This window comes from Brienomyrus brachyistius, chromosome 6, assembly GCF_023856365.1.
Source record: "Brienomyrus brachyistius isolate T26 chromosome 6, BBRACH_0.4, whole genome shotgun sequence".
Classification (NCBI taxonomy): domain Eukaryota; kingdom Metazoa; phylum Chordata; class Actinopteri; order Osteoglossiformes; family Mormyridae; genus Brienomyrus; species Brienomyrus brachyistius.
In genome coordinates, this window is record NC_064538.1 from 5,332,512 (window position 1) to 5,355,235 (window position 22,724).

General features: G+C 40.5%; 1 protein-coding gene across 1 annotated transcript; it reads left to right on the forward strand.

Moving 5' to 3' along the window:
- The first annotated feature begins 2,547 nt into the window (after positions 1 to 2,547).
- chrna4b (cholinergic receptor, nicotinic, alpha 4b) lies at positions 2,548 to 16,424 on the forward strand. Its single transcript, XM_049017992.1, has 6 exons — positions 2,548 to 3,298; positions 9,736 to 9,884; positions 10,998 to 11,042; positions 11,127 to 11,236; positions 11,573 to 12,929; positions 14,890 to 16,424. The coding sequence occupies exons 1-6, from the start codon at positions 3,223 to 3,225 to the stop codon at positions 15,013 to 15,015; spliced, it is 1,863 nt and encodes a 620-aa protein (XP_048873949.1). The 5' UTR covers positions 2,548 to 3,222; the 3' UTR covers positions 15,016 to 16,424.
- The last annotated feature ends 6,300 nt before the right edge of the window (positions 16,425 to 22,724 follow it).

Consider the following 22,724-nt stretch of genomic DNA (forward strand, 5'->3'; position numbering starts at 1 on the left):
GCGGCTTAGTGTATATTGATCTTCAGAGATGGGAGCTACATTCTCTGTCACCAGGAAGGCATGTGGTCGACTGCTCCATTTTACCATTGAGACTTTTTTAGTAAATCAAATTAGCTTCGATTAAGTTTCATTTCAGGCTCAATGGGCAACTACACCCAGCAGAAGTTGGGAGTTTGAATCCAGCCTTGGGTGCATGTGTGTAGGGTTGGCGTGGTCTCCCTGTTTTTGTGGCTGGGCAATAACGGTGCACATCTAAACGTCACCAGCTGGTGCATAACAATGTGCCGATGCTCCTGGCATAATGATATTTTCCTTTCACCCTCCTGTCAGAGGACATGCAGCTTCTCCCTGAGCAGAAATGCGAGCACCTGGTCTCCCTGACAGCTGGTGAAGACCTTGCCACTGGACGGCCGAGGTCTTTGTGCGGCTTGGAGCTTCTTTTGGCTGAGGACCGGAAGCTTCTCCATTCAGTGGTCAGGACCTCAAAAAACCCCAAACATCTAAGGTTCAGACCAGCCCCCTGAAAACAATGTAGACAGAATGTGAGTATATTTGTTTCATATTAATACAACACATAATCATTTTTCTAATGTAATTCATAATACACAAAATAACGATAAACCAATAATAGTTAAACAATAGTTTTTTTGGCGATGGTTCCATAATAGTTGTTTCAAATAATTTTAGAACGGTGTCTGTAAAGATCTTATGTAATTTCATTGTCTTTTCCCAATGTGGTTTTCTGATTAATTCAAAGGGAAAGAGGAGAACTGACATGACCTTTAGTCACAGAGGCAGAGCTGTCAATAGCAGCTCTGGTCACACGATCCTGTTTACAATCGGTGACTTTCGTCATTCATTTCTGGGACTCAAAGACATTTTAACCTCATCGCCTTTTAAAGGATCTGGGGATTTTTCTGCTATTACTTTAATCGTCAAAGGGTGAGGAGCAACCGAACACTGAGACGTTCTTCGTTTCTCACTCATGGGCATCTTTCTGGCGTCTGATCATATTTCGACAGCAGACATGGTCCATGAATGAACGAGTGAATGAATGAACTGACAGAGCTGTATTGATTTTGCCAATTTTACGTACCGTTCGCCAGACCTCATCTGCCGCGTGACAGGCGTCAGAATGAAATACAGCGTGTTTCCATTGAGACGTAAACACATAAGTCACAATACTATAACTGTACAGTGACAAAATCCATAACGCCGTCCCATCTACACCAGATGCTGAGAGGCTGCCAGTGGCATTGTTCGGTTTTTTTGCCCGTCCTGGATACGAGACACACCCACTGGGCATTTGAATGCAGCACCCAACCGATTCAACAAGATCCAGCTCTCCATTTTAATTATGCAAAATGCAGCCCTTGTCCAAAAAAAGTGTGGTGGGTGGCGGACGGAGGGGCAGGGGTGAGACGGAAGTGGGGCGGAGAGGGCCGCCGGAGCCGCGTGCAGAATCGTCAAAAAGCAAATTGCAAAGGGTTAGGCCCTCCTGTCATTTCAGCCTCCCAGGCTTAATTAAACAGCCTCCTGACATACAGGTAGTGCAGATGGCCAAAATCCTTGGGCGGGGGGGGGGGGGGGGCACACAAGGCCTGTCCGGATGCCTGCTTAATTGGCCAGCGCGAGCCCCCTCTTCATCTCTAAACGGTAGGCTGACCCCACTCCAGCCAGGAGAAACAAATGCACATTGCCCCCTCCCAGACAATGACAAAAACATTTTGTTCCAGTAAAATCTCATTCCACAGTCAGGGACCCACCTTGACTCATTTTTTGGTCCCAATGCACCTATTTCTGACCAGAATAACATTAATATGCCCACGGAGAGGGAGGGGTGGCTACCCAGTTGGTCATGGCCCCCCAAGTTCTTTCTCCTCTAACTACCATGACAGTCCTTTAAGCTTTGCTCTTCATTCAAACGCTGAGATAATACTAACTGCAATTAGGTCTGTCTGTGGTCTTTGTCTTAAGAAATTTACAAAAAAAAATTCTAAATCGTTATTAGTCCTTTGTTGGGGAGAATGCTATAAAAAAAAATTATTTAAAGAAATTAAACATTTACTGCATTCAAGCTAACAAGTTTAAAATACAATACACACCTTCCTAAATAAGCAACTACCTGTATGTCTGGCAAAAACAAATACTCATACTTTGTAAGATTTCTTTAGAACAGCATTAAGAAAATCTTTTTTATATAGGCACAGGTTCCATTTTTATAGGTTCATTCCATTTTTACACTGAACACTTTGATTTTAAAAATCAATATTCGGCTGATTCTAGAATTTATACACTCTTTGTTGAAGGGTATCCCCGTGGAATATCAATGCATTCTTTTTGATGATGTAATATGGGAATAGATTATGTCATACCTTAGAGAAGGCTCTCAAATCTGCCAACACAGTGCTATTATATCATGGTATGTTTTAATATATTTTAAAATGAAGACATTTGTTTCTGCTGCGAAAGTTTTCATAAATAACATGCACCGATGTAACAAATGTACCCCCATACAGGAGAAGCAGACTAAATGGCTAACATCAGGGAAACTCTGACTTTCAAAACAAGATATTACTGCCATAAGCAATCGATCCACAGTCTCATTAATAAATAGAAACACACGGATTTTCACTCACGCACACGCACACACCACACACGCACACACACACAGACACACACAGACACAGCTCTCCAAAATTCTTTACCACATTATCACAGCTACTCGCCACAGTATTGGAGGCATCTGAATTGGTTAGGGGAGAGGGAGCAAGTGAGAGAGGGAAAAAGAGAGAGAGAGAGAAAGAGATAGCAGATTGGACGGGGGGAGAGGATTCACAGGCTACTCTGGATAGAGCCACAGCAGAAATTCTGATCATTAAGTTAAGAAACTGTGAGAGGTGATTCCCCTGGGGTTGGACCAGCTCAGCCTGGGCGAAGGCGATGAGCAGGAGGACGGATCGGGCAGGGTGGGGAGCTGATCAGGACGGAGGTCACGCTCACGTGCCCTTTGCCAAATCGCATCCACGCTCGACTTGCATATAGATCTCCGACTTTTACTTTCATCCCTTTGTTCGTATTTTGCTTCCCCGCGAAAGTGGACTGGAGCGCTTGCTGCCGGGAAAACGGGGATGCTAAGTGAAGCCGGCGACACCTGAGAGCGGGACTGCAGGGAAGACCCCAACCCACCAGGCGGCTGGAGGTGAGCTCCAAGGTGAAGCCATGTGCCCGCTAAGGATGCCTGTTGTCAGGTGCTTCCACCTGCTGAGCTTCCTTACCTCCCTGCGTCTTTCGCCCGGTGAGAGACCCGCCTGACCTCACAAACATCCGTTCTGAACATGTTTCCTTCGCTGTATTTATTTGTCATTCTACACTTATAATGTATGTACTGAATGCTCACTGCAGTATGGAATTTACATACATACATATTGCAAAACAAGGAAAATGATCTATAAACAGCAGGGAAGTGATCCTGGCATGTACTGAATTATATAAATTTGTAAACTTGTTTGAAAATGCCTTATTATAAGTTAGTGGCACTGGAATTTACAAATTGCAGTTGTTTAAAAACAATTTCAAACAGGGGCTTCAGTCCTGTACTGGATAAGCAATTGCAGTGCCGATTAGATTTTTTGTTTTTATTATTTTTTGCAATTCAGATTATAAAGTGCATCCTTAGGATTTTAATACATAAACTGAACACTTTGTAACTGTACAAAGCTGATTCCTGCATTGTAGGTACAGATTGCTGAGTTGGCATGTGCAGAGTGGGTTAATTTTCTATTATGTTGACATAAAACAGAATGACTCTATTGTCATTGTACACAGCAGGTACAACGAAATTGATACTTTCAAAAAGAGCAGTCAGAAATATATATATATATAATGCAGGTACTTTACCCATTGTGCTAGAACATACAGAGCAAGCTATTTATCCACTGTACTGGTGTATACAGTGCAGGTTCATTATCTCCTGTGCTGGTATATTCAGAGCTGGTTCTTTATCCAGTGTGCTGGTATTAAAATAGCAGATTCTTTATTCACTGTACTGGTATATACAGTGAACATTCTTTATCCACATTGCTGGTATATACAGTGCAGGTTCTTTACCTACTGAGGTACCCCGATGTTCTGGCTAAAATTGGCCACTGTGGTCTTATCAAAATCTGACCTCCTAATCATCCCCTATATCTAAGTGCTGAAATCTCTCCTGCCCCTTCGCCACCTTGGCTACTGTGTGGTGAGTGTACTGGCGCAGAATGGCTGCCGTCACATCATCCAGGTGGGGGCTACACAGTGGTAGTTGCAGTGGCTCCCCACTGGTTCTGTAAAGCACTTTGGGTGTTTTGAAAAGTACTATATACATGTAACATTAATTCATTCATTTGTCCACTATCCACTGAACAGGTATATACAATGCAGGTTCTTTATCAACTGCGCTGGTATATACAAGTGCAGGTTCTTTTCAACTGCATTGGTATATTCAATGCAGGTTCTTTTTCCACTGCGCTTGTCAATGCATTGCAGGTTCTTTATCCACTCTCCTGGTATGCACAGTGACCTTCTATATCCACTGTAATAGTATATATGGTTCAGATTCTTTGTCCACTGTGCTAGAATATACAGTCCATGTTCTTTATCCACTGTGTTGCTACAGTACATGCATTGTGCTGGTATATACTGTCCAAGCTATGTTCTGTTGTTTTGTAGTTCATGTTTGTCTACAGCCGGTGGTTTTCATTTACTTATTCAACTATTATGTATTCTAATAAGCAAAAATCATTGCAGTTACAAGTGTTGGCAGTTACCAACATTAATGTTGACTGGTCAATTCTAAGGTGTATCTCTGAGTTAATCATAAACAAACTGTAAAAAATACACCTTTATTAATTTCTGGACCAATCAGCATACTGAACCACACTTAATTGACCTTTAGCTTAACTTCTGATCTGTCAAAGAAGTACGCTGATTGAATATACTGTAGCGTTGTTTCAATATTTATTAACTCATGAAATTTCAGAACAACTTCCATTATAGCATAATTTGCAAACAAAAAACCTCATTACTGTACGATCATAAATGTGTTATTTATATAGTAATAAATGCAACAAAAATGGTGCAACTAGGGAAAAGAATTTCTGGTTTGCTAATATCCGCAGTTCAGGTGTTGTTCATTAATACAAAATGCTGAAGGTCAGACCTAGAAATTTCTTTTTAAGGAAGCTTTCAAAAACATGTAAATAAACTTCAATGACCGGTTTAGTACTGAACTGTTATCTTCAGAGATCAATGAGTGTACAGGATATCAGGAGTAAATTGGAACAGTAATACAGTAAAGATACAGTTAAACAGTAAATAATAAAAAAATGGAAAACAAAAAGAAAGAAATTGATTAATTAAAATGCAACAGTTTATCATTGATCTCATTCTTTGGTTCTTGCTTTCTTATGTTTTAACTCTAGTATTCAGTTCAAACACAAACCATGCTGTTATAGCTAAACATGTATTTATGGTAGACAGATGTAAGACACATTTTCACTTATTTTTCTCTCCAGATATAATCTTAAATTATTTGCGTTGTATTACTTCTGAAGTTATTCATAACAAATATATAATATGAAAAAAAATACATTAAAATAATCCATGTATAATTCTGTTAATCAAACTGGTGATCTTTTAAAACTGGTTTTTAAATTTCTACTTGCATGTGAAATGCCGGCCTGGATGTAATTTAGTTTACACTGACAGGCACATGAACATGCATAAATGATGCATACATACATATATATATATATATATATATATACACACATGATGCAACCCTGAGACAGTTGTGATGACACTTAGGGTTTTCATCTCACTTGCTGGACATAAAAATAAAGCTTGTAATTTCACATGTAGGGTTATAAATCAGGGAAAACGTACATTTTCTGGAAAAAAAATAGCCTTTTACATGATAAATTGCTATAACTTATAATATAACTTATTGTGATTCTGTGAGTATATATCTATGTACCCATTAATTATTATTAATGGATAAATGCATTTAAAAAAATATCTTTTGCACAGTTATTGACAGCAAATGACTTCTTGTTTCATGAGAAGAGGAATCTGCGGAGGGAAGAGGAAGCAAACATTCTACCGTACTGCTCCTCGAGCACATCCAGATATCAGTGAAATGTTGGGGATTTCCTCTTATTATCTTTCAGAAGAGTTTGTTCTGCCCGTTAAATTGCGAAACAAAAAAGCCAGTGAAAGTCAAGCACAAATATTCTTTTTTTCTTGCCCTGAATTCAAGAGTTTACTTCTATTTTAATTATTTAGTTAAATGTTGAATTAATCTGACACTCATTGAGTAACATTGTAGCAAATAGCAAAAATTCACTCTGATCATCAGTTTTCATGCAGATATTTTCAAACCTTTCCAAAGACTGTGAACTGGTCCATGTTTATGTCCTCTGGGTGAACATATTTCATATATTTTTATTTTATATTGTTATTTTTCTGTATTTTATTATTCTCTTATCATGCACAGCTGCTGAGTGACCAGGGCTACATTAAACTACATGCTGCGTGTGTACGCGATGAGTAAACCTCGTGAATCTTGAATCCTCTAGCCCTTAAAATCTAACATTCTACACTTTCCTAACCTCACTGTAATTATTTTCATCTGCTAATAGGCATGATGTCTCACAAGAGAAAAAAATAATCCATCCATCCATCCATCCATTTACTGGCCAGGGTTGCAGAGGGACGGCCTAGGGTACAAGGCTAGGGTGCACCCTGAATGTGATGCCAATATAGATTATATGTGCTATTTAAATATTTAAAAGCCTGAAAATCATATTTTCCTAGCCCTATCATTGCATCCTCTGAGTCTGCATGCAGTCACATCTCCACGTCCTTGAGATGTGTCATGTGTTTTTCGATTATACACATTAAAACACATAACTTAAAGACCCTAGCTATATAACGTATCGATTTTTTGCAAACAATTGGATGGTGATGGTAACGATAATGGCGGCGATCATTATCACTGCCTACTGGAATCAGGCTAGTGATCGCACTTAATGATGTAATATTACCTGTCAAAGCAGCTTGTTGTTGTTGTACCGTCTCCCTCTTAATGGATAATAAACAGCTGAAGTGTAATGAATAAGGAGCCGAAATAGGAAACGGCTCGATCAGAAAAATCTGGAGGTCAGTGACAGTGACAAGGTTGGTTTCTAAATTTAGAGTCGTCCACCTAGAATCATGTCGTAAGATCAGCTAAGCTGGTGGCTAAAAATGAGGCACATTTCTGGCAAAACCACCCGAGTCCCAGCAAGCTGATGCCCTTTTTGACTGAAGCTGTTGTCATGTTTTTTTGTCTCCAACTTTCTCATTTTCCTGCATCAACAGAGGTTCCCAAAAGTGGGTGTGTTTGGACCTCCATTAGATAAGCTCCAAGCAGAGGTCTCCGAAGTGGCGAATCAGCTGTAACCTACCCAGCTGTAGCTCTTCTGGTGAATCATACAAGATCTCTTACTCCCCAGAGACAGCCTGACATTCAGATACCTTGCCTCAGAATATAGGAATTTCACAGAGGACACCAACAAGAGAGAATGCAAGCAAAGAACTACGAAAATAAATATAATAAATGTGCTGGAATTATATCATTTTTCCAGGTTAATTTATTTTTATTTATTTGGTTTTTGTGTTTACCTGGATTGATACTATACTACGGTATGCACTCAAAAATCTTTATGCAAGCATTCTTGGTCATAAATGAAGTAGTTCTCAAGTTCATATTCCATATCTACTAATCCAGTATAGGTTCATGGGGGCCAGGGGGCTAATACAGGGCCCAAGGCAGAGGAACACCCTGGAAGCGATGCTACTTCTCAAGTGTCTCTTATAAATTATTTTCCAGTGACCAATGAAGCATCCTACATCACGTAAAGAAAACAGTTGGTGTTGGTACACCTATATATTGGATGACTGGCTTTATCAATCTATTTCAAAGTTGTTTCCTTGACAACAGTCATCCGACAAATAGATACCATTTCTATAACTCGTGGATGACTGATCAGTGGTCCCTAATGAGGCATAGACCAGAACAAAGATCTTTTTTTAAGGTTACACAGTACACTCGAAATCAGTGTCTTTGGGGTTCCATGTTACTGAAATGCTATAAAGACAAGAATAGATCAGTTAACTGTAATATCTTTCTAACAATTGTCAGAGCCTGAACCACATTATATTTATCAAATGTTCACTATATACTCAGCTGAACAGATCTCAGCTTTAACTTGCCTTTAAGTATCCTGATGCCTCTTTACATTTCCAGAATGTTCTTAAGGTTGCATATTGGGCCATTGAATAGTCGTGTTCATTTCTTTGCTTTGCAGGGCTCTCAAGTCTCACACAAAGACCGTCAGACACAAGCATTTCAACCCGTTCGCACACTCGCATGCACACCTTCTGTTTCTCACGCTGAGAAGTAAGGCGAAACGCCCACCAAGGTCTCCTGTTATATGGAATTAATGGGCGAGCTGTAAGCATACGGGGTGGAGTTATACAGAGTTAATAACCACATATCAACCAATCATAAAATAGCATTTGTTGTTTCTGGATAAATTCTAAAATGTTACATGTGATCCCCCTGCAAGCACGTTACTACATGGATGCGCGCATGGAGTGCAGACAAGGTGGAAGTGGAAGAAGATGTGATGGATGCAGTAGGCATGGCTGTAAAATGTGGCGCATTGACTGTGAGACACACGCTGGGCCCCTAACAGATGTAATCTCACTCCAAACCTTTGATGAAATTTGAGTGCTCTGCTTTGTTAGAAGTTGTTGTGTAGCTCCTGCTCCAATACTGTTTGCATTAGTGCCAGCCATTCATTGGAAGCTCAGTCTAGCTTCATTTATGCCTAGGTGACTCCTCAACACCATGTATATTTCTAATGTGCTATCTGCCTCACTTGTATGTTACTTTGGGAGAATGCGACCAATAAATATGTAAATGTAAAGGTAACTGATGCCGGAAACCACCAACAGCAGGAAGTCTGCAGCAAGTCAGAACGTGTTCAACATGTCACAGCACATCCATCTTGTTGCAACCTACCGAACAACATGCTCATCACATGCTACGCACACAATACACAGAAAACATAAATAAATGCATGTATACCTCTATGGACTACTGAGCAGTTGAGAGGCTGTAGAAATCCCTTTCCATAAATGATAAATGAACTCAGCTACAACAAGGGATGGATTTAAAAGTCAGTAGCGGTTTGAGGATTTGCATGAACACTTTCCCAGATACAAGAGCATTTGAAAGTGTAACAAATGGTATTATAAGAATAAGAAGGTACAGAATGATACAGAGTTATGGCTTTGTGATTGGAGGACAGGGGTGAGGACTGTAAGGCTGAGCTGTGAGACTGCTTAAACTGCGATTCACAGGCAGCCTTAATGTTCTGGAAGTCTGGTGCAGTGTGGCCTCCAGAACTAATCTGACGGCCAGGCCCAAGATTATCGGGGTGGGGGGGGAGGGGAGGGGAGCAGTGACATTAGGATCCCAATAGTGTAAAAGGTGTCTGCAAAGGTGTAGATGTTGGTATGGATGGCAGGAAAATGTCCCCACCAATATTGGGTGGGGGGGGGGCATGTGTTTATGGGGGGTGGATTTTCGTCCCTGTTTCGTCACCGTTGATTATGGACGGGTCTTGTTCTTCGTCTTCGTTGCAGTCTGTAGCTCCAGGATCCGAGCCCATGCTGAGGAACGTCTCCTGAACACCCTGTTCGTTCACTACAACAAGCTGTCACGGCCCGTCGCAAACATCTCAGACGTGGTGCTGGTCCGCTTCGGCCTGTCCATCGCCCAGCTTATTGACGTGGTGAGATTCTACAACCGCCAACCTTGAACGTGCAGGAAGGGTCCTTCAAATTCAATAAACAGTTTGAGTCGATTTCCTTTCTTACGCAGGGTGTCGTGTCAGGATAGTTAGTTTGTGTGGTCAGACATACCATTCAGGAAGCAGAAGTACTACACATAGTTTTTATTTCACTTCATATAAAAGGCAGTTTGTTGAATAGTCTGCTTCCCAGTCTAAACCACAAAGCTGGAAATATGACTCATGGGAAAATATTTGGTGTGAGTGAGCGAGCAAACAAAACCTGAGACCTTTCAAGGAAGAAATACAATTTCTTAGAATTTAACATGCAATACTCTATAAGTTTCACTTGTTAAACCACAAACCAATGTATCTTAAAAATACTGAATTCCTCCAGAATTCACGCCATAGGTCTTTCCTTCATTCAGTTTGCATTTTCCTCATTTGCTGAGTTTTATTGCCTTTGTCATCTGTATTTTATACATTATTGTTCAGTGACATTTATATAATTTCAAAAAAATAAACCGCTAAAGATAGCATCATGCAATTATCATCTAAGCCCTAAAACTTATTTCTTGACAGTCCGATTTTCGTGCCAAGCTGCTTATAGCACGTTAAGACATTCACCGCCGATATATGGAAAGCCTCGTCTCTGACTTCTCCCCCTCCAGAGGGCTTCTTTATTTATTTCTTTAGCATCTCATGAATGTTTTTCGCACAAGCACACACACTTGAAAGGTTACCCTATCCCATGGTGGTATCATTTTCCATCTTGTAATACGTTTGTGTAAATTCTGAGCCATGGGCCAATGACAACGATTTTAAAAAAGGATTTGCATTATGGAGCGAAGATGGTATGACATGTTTCATTTCTACTGTCTTACAGGCAGCTATTTTTGGGACACTTAAACAGTTCTTTCAAAGGAAAATTACAGCATTCAGTACCAAAATCAAGCAAGCATTTCCTCACATACTCATTCCTCACAAAAAACTTGTTCATTGCTTTTTACCTAAACAATCTGAATTTTCCTAGGAATAACATGCACTAAGCAAAGACAAATTCTTAATTGTTATGGTCGTTGTGCAAATTGGTTTAGATTATGTGTTTATCCACAGGATGAAAAGAACCAGATGATGACCACCAATGTCTGGGTGAAGCAGGTAGGTGGGCCGACTGTCTCCACCCGCCTCGCTGTCCTGGAGGGACCGTCATCTTTCACATCGTCGCACCATGTTTCATGACAGGAGTGGAATGATTACAAACTCCGATGGAATCCAGACGAATACGACAACGTCACGTCCATCCGCATCCCATCTGAGCTGATCTGGAGGCCGGACATTGTCCTCTACAATAAGTATGCATGATTACAGAGTTATATTTTATATAGCCTGTGTTGTTATTACACTTCAGGCTGCAGCCAATCAGAATATGGCAGCTGGGTGTTATGAGACTTGATTGTTGTCATTTTTGATGTAACCACCTATTATAATTGTCTTAAAAGACATCATGTTGATGCTCCACTATAATTCATACATTCATTATACATAATACAGTGCTAAAGTACTATTTAAACAGAGGAGATACGCCTGTCTATGCATATTCTTAATGTAAATGTCGAGCTACATTAAAGTATCTTTTCCTGAGAGGCAGCAACAGCGGCCATGAGTGATTCGTGTTTTTGTTTCCTCAGTGCTGATGGAGATTTTGCTGTGACCCATTTGACCAAGGCCCACCTCTTCCACGATGGCAGGATTAAGTGGACACCCCCTGCCATTTATAAAAGCTCCTGCAGCATAGATGTCACTTTCTTCCCCTTTGACCAGCAGAACTGCACTATGAAGTTCGGCTCCTGGACCTATGATAAGGCTAAGATTGACTTGATAAGCATGGCCAGTAACGTGGACCAAATGGACTACTGGGAGAGCGGGGAGTGGGTCATCGTGAATGCTGTGGGCACCTACAACATCAAGAAGTATGAGTGCTGCACAGAGATCTACCCAGACATCACTTACTCCTTCATCATCCGAAGGCTGCCTCTCTTCTACACCATCAACCTCATCATTCCCTGTCTGCTCATTTCCTGTCTGACTGTCCTGGTCTTCTACTTGCCCTCAGAGTGTGGCGAGAAGATCACCCTCTGCATCTCGGTCCTACTCTCCCTCACAGTCTTCCTCCTCCTCATAACAGAGATCATCCCATCTACCTCTCTGGTAATCCCACTCATCGGAGAATACCTGCTCTTCACCATGATCTTCGTCACCCTCTCCATCATCATCACCGTTTTCGTGCTTAACGTGCATCACCGCTCTCCCCGCACACACACCATGCCGCACTGGGTCCGAAGGGTCTTCCTGGACCTGGTACCACGGATCCTCTTCATGAAGCGCCCATCCACTGTAAAAAAAAACTGCAAGAAGCTGATAGAGATGATGCACAGGAGACGTAGCTCACCAATCTTCTGGCCCAGAATGGAGTCCCCACGACCGTCCCCTGACACAGTCTGTAACAGCCCAGATGTTCTGGCCACCTCAACGTCCTCAAACTTGGGTTTTCCCCTGGACAGTCACACTGTGCCCAGGACACCACTGCTATGTGCATCTCCCTCTAGCCAGTACTCTGTTCTCCTCGAGGATCCTCCGAAAGCCCCCGTGCACCACTTCCCGCTGGAGGTGCCCCACGCTCCCCACAAGCTGCGTTCGCTGAGCGTCCAGTACCCCGACGATGAGCGGGATCTCCCCCAGGGTCCTGCACTGTGCCGCTCAAGGAGCATCCAGTACTGCTGCCTCAGGGACGAGTGCTCGCACAGCAATGGCCGGGGCAGTTCCAAGCCCAGCCGGTCCACCTCCCAGATGGAGACGTCCTGCAGCATCCAGACCCTCTGCAGATGCCAGGGTCCGCTTGAATTATCAGTGCCATCCACCAGGCCCGTCACAGAAACTGGGATCAAGGAACAACCTCTTCTGGTGATGTCTCCATCCATGGAACTGGCCATTGAGGGCATCCAGTATATTGCAGACCACCTAAGAGCTGAGGATGCAGACTTTTCTGTAAGTAAGAAAGATTTTGGATTTTTAGAGTAACATTTGGACACTATTTCTTCTTCTTTTGTACAGGATTGTTATTATTATTATTATTATTATTATTATTATTATTATTATTATTACTCTTGTTGTTGTTCTAAAATATATTAATAACATTCTAACAATGGAATTCTCTTAGCTTCCCTTTCATTTTATATATAGAACATGAGCAAGCTCCTTTAAAAATAGCTGCATAAATGAAGTTTCAACACTGTAAGGGGGCAGTTAATTAACAGTGCCATTAAATGATGGCCATCTGACATTTCACAAGTAACAACTACATTATCGCATGGTGTAGACTCTCAAGCGAGAGAAATGAAGTGCTGCTAGTGAATATGAGTCAGAAAAGTGTTCTAAATGTTATTTTTAAATTAACATAGCAGTGTTGGAAAACAAGCTCATGTTAGAGGGTAATTCTTTGACAGTTTGTAGTCTTTAAATCCAAATTAACCTCATCTGTAATACCCAATGAAAAATCTCCTTCATCATTCTTTTGAAACTTGATTAGGGTGCTTAAAATAATCAAGGCCCTTGAGAAATGTTACGAGTTACTGTGAAATTGGGAAATAAATGTTCTACAAAAACGTATCAAGGTCTTGAAGGATTACAACAGGATTGATTCCTCTTGGAATCCATTCATTGCTGTCTAACGACTTACTGGATGTACTTAAAACCTGCAGAACTTGTGCAACTTTTTTTTTATTAAGGAGTTAATTCTACGTCTAGTCTAACATTATGGTGCAGAGGAGGAACATTCAACTCAGCAGAAAGTATCGTTGATGATTTAAACTGCGAAAGGACTTTCAGCCAACTAAGCAAAGATGAGCAAAGTGGCTTTATGGCTGAAAACACACAAGCCAGTAGTTCAGCTCATTGGTCCAGCCCCTTAACCAGAGTGATACCAACTATCTTCTTATAAAGATCTTTATCTGGTCACCAACAGGTACCTTTAACCTGGTAACACTTGAGACACAGATAATGTGGTATTATGCTATTACTTTTGTATTACGTAACCAGAAACTAAGTCTTAGTTACATACTGATCTCATGTTTGCTCATCATTAATGAATCTCCAGCAGTTACTATATCTGTTAATTCTCTTGAAGTACTGAGAAGGAGCCACTAAAAGAACAAAGAATGAATAACGTGAAATGCTGCTCTTGTTTGTTCATCATTAAGGAACCATGACGCATCGTTTATCCCAGGCAGTTACTATATCTGTTAATTCTGTACATATTTGTGAACCACTGAAGGAACCTACAGAAGGAACTACTGAAGGACAAAGTAATGAATAACACAAGTGAAATTCTGATCTCATGTTTGCTCATCATTAATGAATCGCGATGCATCATTTATCAGAAGGTGCATGGTTTGCATACTCCAGTAGTAACTGAGTTGCTAATAAGTATTGGTGCCCCCTCAAGTAAAATATTAGCTTTAACATTTACATAGTTTTCCCACTGCGTCTCTCCCTAGGGTGGAGCTTCAGGGCTTCACATCATTACATGTAAATCAGAAGTAATATTCAATAAAATATGAATTAAAGCACAAGAACAGTACGATAGTCAGGCCCGTTCAGCTTAAATGCTTTGAATTCCTCTGGAGATGCTGGCTTTTCACTGCAAAAGCTGCTAATGTTGGACCTGCAGCCCGCTTCATGTTCCCGTTACCCCTGGAACACATGCGCTACAAGCAGTTCCTGAAGGAACCTTAACTGGCCAAGGTTGGGAAATAAATGGGAACAGGGTTCACTGGACTTCAAAGGACCAGTGAGTGACAGGCATCAACAAATTATCATTCATGCAGCATCCTGGGGAGAAAAAGAACCAACCATTCATGACCAGACAATTAAGTGAGAAAATTGGAGGCAGGTGAGAATCACCATGGGATATGAAAATGATAATTCTGTCTCATCTGCCCCCCCTCAGGTGAAAGAAGACTGGAAGTATGTGGCGATGGTCATAGACAGGATTTTCCTGTGGATGTTTATATTGGTATGTGTTCTGGGAACACTGGGACTTTTCCTGCCTCCTTGGCTGGCTGGGATGATTTAGGGTAGCGGAGCAGACATGGTTGGGTCTGTAGAGAACAATCCAGAACTACAGAATATGAATTAATCCCAGTAACTCTTCTGAAAGACAAACATATCAGACATAAATAGTTGTCTATACTTGACTGAAGTTTAGCTTTGCTTTGATGTTACCTGTAAATCCGACGGTTTTTCACATTTTTACTCATTCCGGTTAGTGCCCAGTCCTGCCATGGAAACAGTTTTCCTCTTGGCATTTCATTTCCCAAAAGGTATTTTTCCAATGATTCCAGAAGGCTATACATGACATTTTTTTTCCCTTATAGTGAATAACAATCACCTGAAACCATAATATTATTACTGTATAATTGAGCACTGGTGGCATTTTATCAGAAGTGTAATTTCTTCCTTTTGGCTTTTGGTACAAGAAATAGCAGAAAAAAAAATACAAACTAGCCTGGTTCTCTCAGTGAATGAGACAGAATTCTGTGTGTATATATATATATATGAACAAGTTGGCTGCCTTTACTTTATTATATTACTGAAAGTACAGTATTTACAGCCATGTGAAAAGAAACAAAAAAGTTTGGAAATAAACGAATACCTCATCAACAAACACATTATCACCATAATTAGAAAAGGCTGTTACACATTTTATCACTTCATATTCCTATCAGAATCCTGAGAACCCAATTAAACACAAACTAATAATTTCTGCAAAATGCATAAAACTGTTGTGACCCAATGTACTGCGAGATGTGTGCAGAGTTGCACAGACCTACAGTCATTGCATTCATCAATCAGTCTTTCTGTCCGTCTTCCACACTGTGTATTTGTGGGCCTGTGAAGCAGTCTATACGTGGAAGTATAGACTGCCTGCTACCCATCCCAGGGTTCATTGCATTCATTATCATTCTCTTTACTGTCAATTTACAAAATGGAATAAACATCAAATAAGCTGCTTGTATAGCCTGCCAGTTCCTTTGCAGATAGCGTAATTCTGCAAACTCAGTGCATTACTTAATCATTTTGGGCGGTGGATAATTGCAGTGATCACAATGAAGTGATTAAAGGTGAGGGGACAAAGCCAGGGCAAAAGCCCCTCCAGTCACTGGTAACCAGCTCTTAATTATAATATGAAGCCAGAGAGACTTATATTTTCCCTGTCTGTTGTTTCCTTGGTAAAGGCCACACAGAATGACTGTCTGTGCTGCTGGTTTGGCTCCGCGTTTAACACTCATAATGAATGTCATTCGCCTTCAACAGAACTGCTCTTCCCCTGTTTATTTTTCACTGGAGGTGCTTTAATCATAATTTGACCTGGTGTTTGTTTATTAAAGGGAACCAGACCTCCTTCAAATCTAACTTCAGGAAGCAGATGAAGTGGAATATTGGTATTTGACTTGTGGTCCAGCTGCATGAATCAAACCCATTCAAGACTTTACAGATGCGGTGGCGCATTTGGCACTAAATTTGTGCAAGGGCTTGCCAGAGCTCAGCGCCTTTGGCTCAGAGCAGTTCACGCTCCGCCTCCTCAAACGCCACACCCAGTATCATCCATCCATCCATCCATCCATCCTCTGACTTTTGATTTGAAAGAGAAAAAAAAATCCACTTTTTGGTCACTAAAATCAATGAGATTATGATAGAAAATGTTATGTTTAATTAATAGTGCATTATGGTTGATTATGGACGATTGATTTGTGTGTGTGTGACGTCTCCCGAAGCCAGTTTGCTGCTGCTCCTTATGTAGAGGTGCTTCCCAGAGAACTGAAACAGACACTGTACGACTGAAACCGTTTGCGGGTTTCTAGGTTATTTAGGTTCTAAAAACATTTCTCATTTGGGGAAATCCCCAAGCTTCTCACTGGTGATGTAAGTCCTTCATGAAGTAACTATTCTATTCATTAAATTGATATTTATAACTTTAAATAGAACCACAAACTGCTGACTTGGAATACACAAAAAGAATTTATAATGCTGTGATCTCCCCACCACGTCTCACCCCCATTGCGTCATCTTCAGGTGTCGGATACATTGAGATAGTTCCCCTGTCCCATTGATTAGGAGATCAGATTAAACAGTCTTGCACAAACAGTCCCTTCCCTTTGCCATGACTATATCATAGCTTCTGCTATGCACTGGAACAAACGAGTTTAATCACCATTCACACCGCTGCTGTCCCCTAAAATGAACGCATTTATCCCAACTACATTCAGAGTATAGTCCTCAACCCCAAGACATGTACTCTTCCCAACAAGAAAAGGCATCACGTCTTTGATCTACGTCATTGATCCATATAAATCAGCGGATTAAACTATCAGTGTAATTAAAATATAATGCGAGATGGATTTCTTAAAAATTATCCCACGCAATCTAGCTGAAAGGCAAAATTGCAGAGGCCAACGGAGTCTGCTACAGCATGTTGGTTGATTTTTATTGTAATTGCATTCGAAAGTTTTTGTCATTGTGTACTGCAGTGTTTCTTATCTGGTGGGTCATGGAGTGTGTAGTTTAACATTAAAAAATATAATATTGAGATAAAATAAAAAAATAATAATTATCAGCATCTCCTGGTTGACAGCTGGTACTGTTATCAAGGTTCACAGGTATTACTGCCTTCATTCCCACCCCGGTCGACAACTTTTATCATTGCCACCCTGCCTCAATGTTAATGTGAATCTGGATCAAGATTTATTGACTAAGGAATGATATGGGTCCTGAAACCAAACCAGTTGAATACCATTGATGTAGTGTTCACTTTAAGTATTTGACACTGGAGTGTGGTTTGTGAGTGTTGAATTTTAAGAAGCTGGACGTGAGTGAAGGACCATGCAAAAACACCTTTTGCTTTAATAAAACATCTTACAGCTATCTACAATAATCCCAGAGAGGAAGGAAATGTGACCAGTACTGGAGACTTGCAGTGACACGCTTTGAAGGATCTGATGTACTCGAACCAAAATTCCGAGTCATCACTATCTGCAGTTTGATAGACGAAGTACTTTGCCTTGAAATTAACAGATGAAGAAGAGGGACCTTCTGTATTTACAAGGTGTCTGGGTCATCACTGCTTTGGCCCTTTGAAAGTGTATGAAAATACACTTGGGTCAAGGTGCATTCAAATAAAAGCACACCAGACCTTTCTCCACATAGAACAAAGTCACATTGGAATTCTGGGTAAAATCTACAACTCTACAAAAAGCCTACAACTCATAACTTTGCCTCTGTACTGTGCATTCCCCAGGGAAGGTGCATCATTAATATCAGAGCATGCACTCCACTCTCAACATAGAGACAGGCCTGCTATGTGCTTACAGTCACATGCTACAAATCCAAACAGAAAAACAGCATCTAACTGACATTTACAAAGGATAAACAATGCAGGTAGAACAAAACCTGTAAGTGAGACCTAACCAATATGATTATATATTTTTTTGCATATTTTCCGCATACAGTGTTATTTACACTGCATAAGCCTAGCTGCTTGAACTTCAAAGATATCCCAATAAAGATGTTAGTACCTCTGGTAAAGATCTGGGCCACACTTTCAATTTAGCAGCAGATAGCATTATCCAGATGAACGCAACAGCACATGGTATCACTGCCTCTATGATACTGTGGTTCTTATCTTTTTGTAAGATAAAATTCCATCACTGTGCTTCGCACATGGGATGTGTATGAAGATATTTCCTGCTGTACACATGCAGAGTAATAATGAGTCCACGTTTTTGCTTGTTCCCAGCTCCCCATCATACAGTCCACAATTTTGCAAATTTCTGCAAAAATGTGGACTGTCTGCGGATCCCTGAAAACTGGGTTTTGAAACTCTGTTCTATACAAAAGAGATATGTTACCAGTGCTTACATTGTCTGGATCAGACATACCTTAGATATACACAGACTTCCTGAGCAGTATCATGAGCTCTGTTATTAAATAATTCCTGAAGTTATACCAGTCACACATATTCATCACTTTTGAGCATCACAATAACAACAATAAATTAGGCAGGCATGAAAGTTCACTGCAAAATGAACACACTTCACAATCATTTGGGGAATTACTGTCAAATTGCCTTGACAAAACCTGCATTCAACATTTGGTTGCTGAAACCTGTCCAATTCAAGGATTCTGATTATTTTGATTCTCCAAATCCAAAAACACAATTAGAATGATTATGTATAATGTTTTAATTACATGAGGGGCTTTTTAAGGCTCCCCCCTCCATGCCTGATGTGTGCATCATCTCAAGCAGAGTCCAATAAGAACTATAGAGGAATCTGCCATTGATCAGTTTTGCTTTCATATTGTACTATTTGTCAACTGAAAATGTATTATAAAACTCTTCCTCACCACAATGGGCTATGAAGATTAAGCCCATCCTCTAAGACAATGTGCTCCTGTTTCTTGTGACCTACTGCAGACAAAATGCATAACTTCACACGAGCAACACATGGCTATATAGCAACTGAGTATATTCAGCACACAGACACAGTGCGTAAGGCTTCATTAATAATGCAACTGAACATTAAAAAAAAAGCTAAGAAGTGATGTCAAATCTGGTGTAATTGCTGTTGCCAAATGTGGTGGTTCTGGAATTTCAGGAACAGTCACAACCAATTTTCACACACTAGTGTTGAAAGTCTACAGAGAATGTTATAAAGAACATCGAACATCTAGTCAGCTGCAATTCTGTGGGGCAAAAACACCTCGTTATTGAGAGAGGTCTGCGGAAAATGGCTAGACTCGTTAAAGCTAACGGGAAAGCTACAAGTGTAAAAATAAGAGCCAAGTATAACAATGCAGCCCAGAAAGGTTTACCTGAACGCACTTGCTTACACTTGAAGGGCTCTGAAGGAAAAAGTGAATCCTTACTGGTACTCTGTAGGTGAATCTAATGATGTTGCCACTGAGTACATAAGCATGATAATTGAGAATTACAATACTGCTGAAAAACAAGAGGTAATTCTAGGTAGCTATGACAACAGGTGAGCAGAAACAGCACCGTGTGAAGTAACTAGATATTCAACCTTGAAATTTAATTATTATAGTCTTCAGGCAAATTAAATAAAGCACATTGGCAACCGTCAAGAATCTGACATCATTGACCCCGGTTAAACCCATATTACATTCACCATTTTATATTCTCAATGATTGTAATGATAGGCCCTATAAAAAAAAAAATCACTCATTATTGTAAATAAAACTATGACAAACTATATTTTGGGGACTGGATTACTTTTCCAAGAAATTCCTCCTGAGATCAATAATGTTTATCTAAATTAATTTACAGTACCAAATTGAGTTTAGAATTTTGTTTGGATTCCTAGATTTGCATGGCTGTTTCAAAACGCGCCGTCTCAAAACTGCTCTCTATATCTGTAGATCTTGGTATCAATCAGATACGGCATAATCAGTATCTTTGTCATGCATGGCCTGTGTTGAATGACAGTATCAAAACTGAAATTCAGTGTAGGAAGGTTGTGACACAGATTACATTCTTTATGGTTTCATGTCTTGTATCAAGGTCTAACCAATGGCTGTACTGCAATCCAGCACTTCCTACCATGCCATGGGTTTCCCTACAGAGACCGGTAGGGAATCCTCTGATGGTATCCACAGATGATATCAAGCAGAGCAAAAGAACAAGTGATCAAACAGAGCGCCTACACAGATTCACACAATCTGTAGAGATTATTTCCCCAGAAACATGAGTTTTTCTTTGGACCTGAGTAGGCAGGTTGGCGCCAATCTAAGGCAGCATAGGGCACCAGACTGACGTAAAACCTGGAAGAGAAACTCATGACATCAATGAAACCGGTAACACTCAACTTGGGGGGACATGAATAATGCAGTAGTGCTCTCTTACTTAATGTATTCATTAATCAGGAACCAAGTGTTAGTTAAGTACTGATACGTTCACTCAACATTAATCAATCATGATAGTTCATTATGTCATGCGGAAACCTATATTAGTTCATGATTTGTTCTTGAGTAGTAAATGAGTTATTTCTGTTCCCTCAAGTGAAATCTTACCATTATTAGCTAATTAAACTAATATAGTGCCTGAATGGAATACATGAATTGTCATAATTGATTAATGATGAACAAGCATGGGGTCAGTACAAACTAAGACTTAGTTACTGGTTATTTAATGCATTAAGTAAGCATGTACTGCTACATTATTTATGTCCCTTAAAGCAAAGTGTGACCATGAAAGTACATTAACAGTACTTAAAAGGCACACGGTGAAACATTCAAACACTCATCTGTTATTCTACTTAGAAGGGCTGTTCTGAGCTACCATGCAGCTGGGAAAAATACTACCTATAGGTGGCATGCAGCCGTAATCCAACACTAAAAAGGTTCTCAGGCCACTCCCTGAAGAGAACTACCAGCAGGTAGGGAGCATAGCACAGACGCACAAGGAAATGGCCTCTGGCATTGTCTTTAATAAAAGAGCACCCAAATTTGTAATTAATGGAATGACAGGCCGGTCTGGTTGCTGAATTAATTTCTACGCTGCAGTCAAGTGAAGAAAGTTCAGGGCAAGTCCTTCCCCATTCTAAAAAAGAATTTGTCCCTGGCCTCTTGGGAAACTCTTAGACAGCCTCCTTTTTCCTCTGACCTCTATGTGACGTTAAGGGCATTTAAAGATAGCTTAACATTCTGGCTATTTGTAATATCTGATGTGTAGATGAATCATAAATGCAAGCTGCTATTTTTTTCCATGCCACATCCTAGAAGCATTTTTCATCATTACCCTCTGCCCCAAACTGGAATTAAAATGATGAAAAATTTAAGCTTACTGCAAGCCAAACACACTATTGATCCATTTCCTAACACCCAGAGCATCAGGACATCGGCTGAGGTCACATCCAGTCCCCAAATGGTGGTATTGATCTACACAAACACATTTCTCAACAATACAGGGAGGAAATCAAAGTGTGGTCAGAAGCCAGTGAACCTCACAGGAAAGACGTCTGACTCATGGAAGGTAAAGACCTGTCAGGCTTAAATCCCAGCATCTCTGACAAAGACAACTTCTTGACTGGTCTTGTCTATTGGGATTCAGAGAGTTGGGTGACTCATTAAAGACTAAGAAACACCAAAGGATGAGCAGAGATCAATGTAGACCAGCTTGCAAGAACATGCTTACTAGGGATTACTGTCATACAACCATTATGTTCAGTTGCATCATAAGAGATTTCATAAATATAAAAGAGGTATTCCGATAAGATGGGAGGCATGGTGACTTCACACCTTCCTGGTTGAGGGTCCAAATTTCACCACTGCTCTGCGTATAAGGAGTTTGTCAACTCTTCCTTGGGTTCCGACTAAAGTCCAGTTGCAGTCAATCTGACTGGTGTCCCTAATTTGCCTGTAGTGAATGGCTGTATGCATCCTTTAACTAGCATCCAATCCAGGTTGTACCCCCAGCCCTGTGGCCTATTCTGCCTGAGATATGCTGGCCAGTCACCTAGAGCCTAAACAGTTGAAAGATGGATGTTTAAGGAAACTGTCACTGAAATGTGTCACTAGCATTTAACATGTATAACAACCAGGTCCTAACTGACAGTTATTGGGACTCCAGTCTACTGTACCCAAGACCTCCAGGTCCTCCATGCCATCAGCAAAAGCATTTCCATATTTAACCTGCAGACTTTGAGGTCATCCTGGATCATCTCTGGTTTTGCCATACTAGTGACAAGAAATAATAATAATAATAGTAAA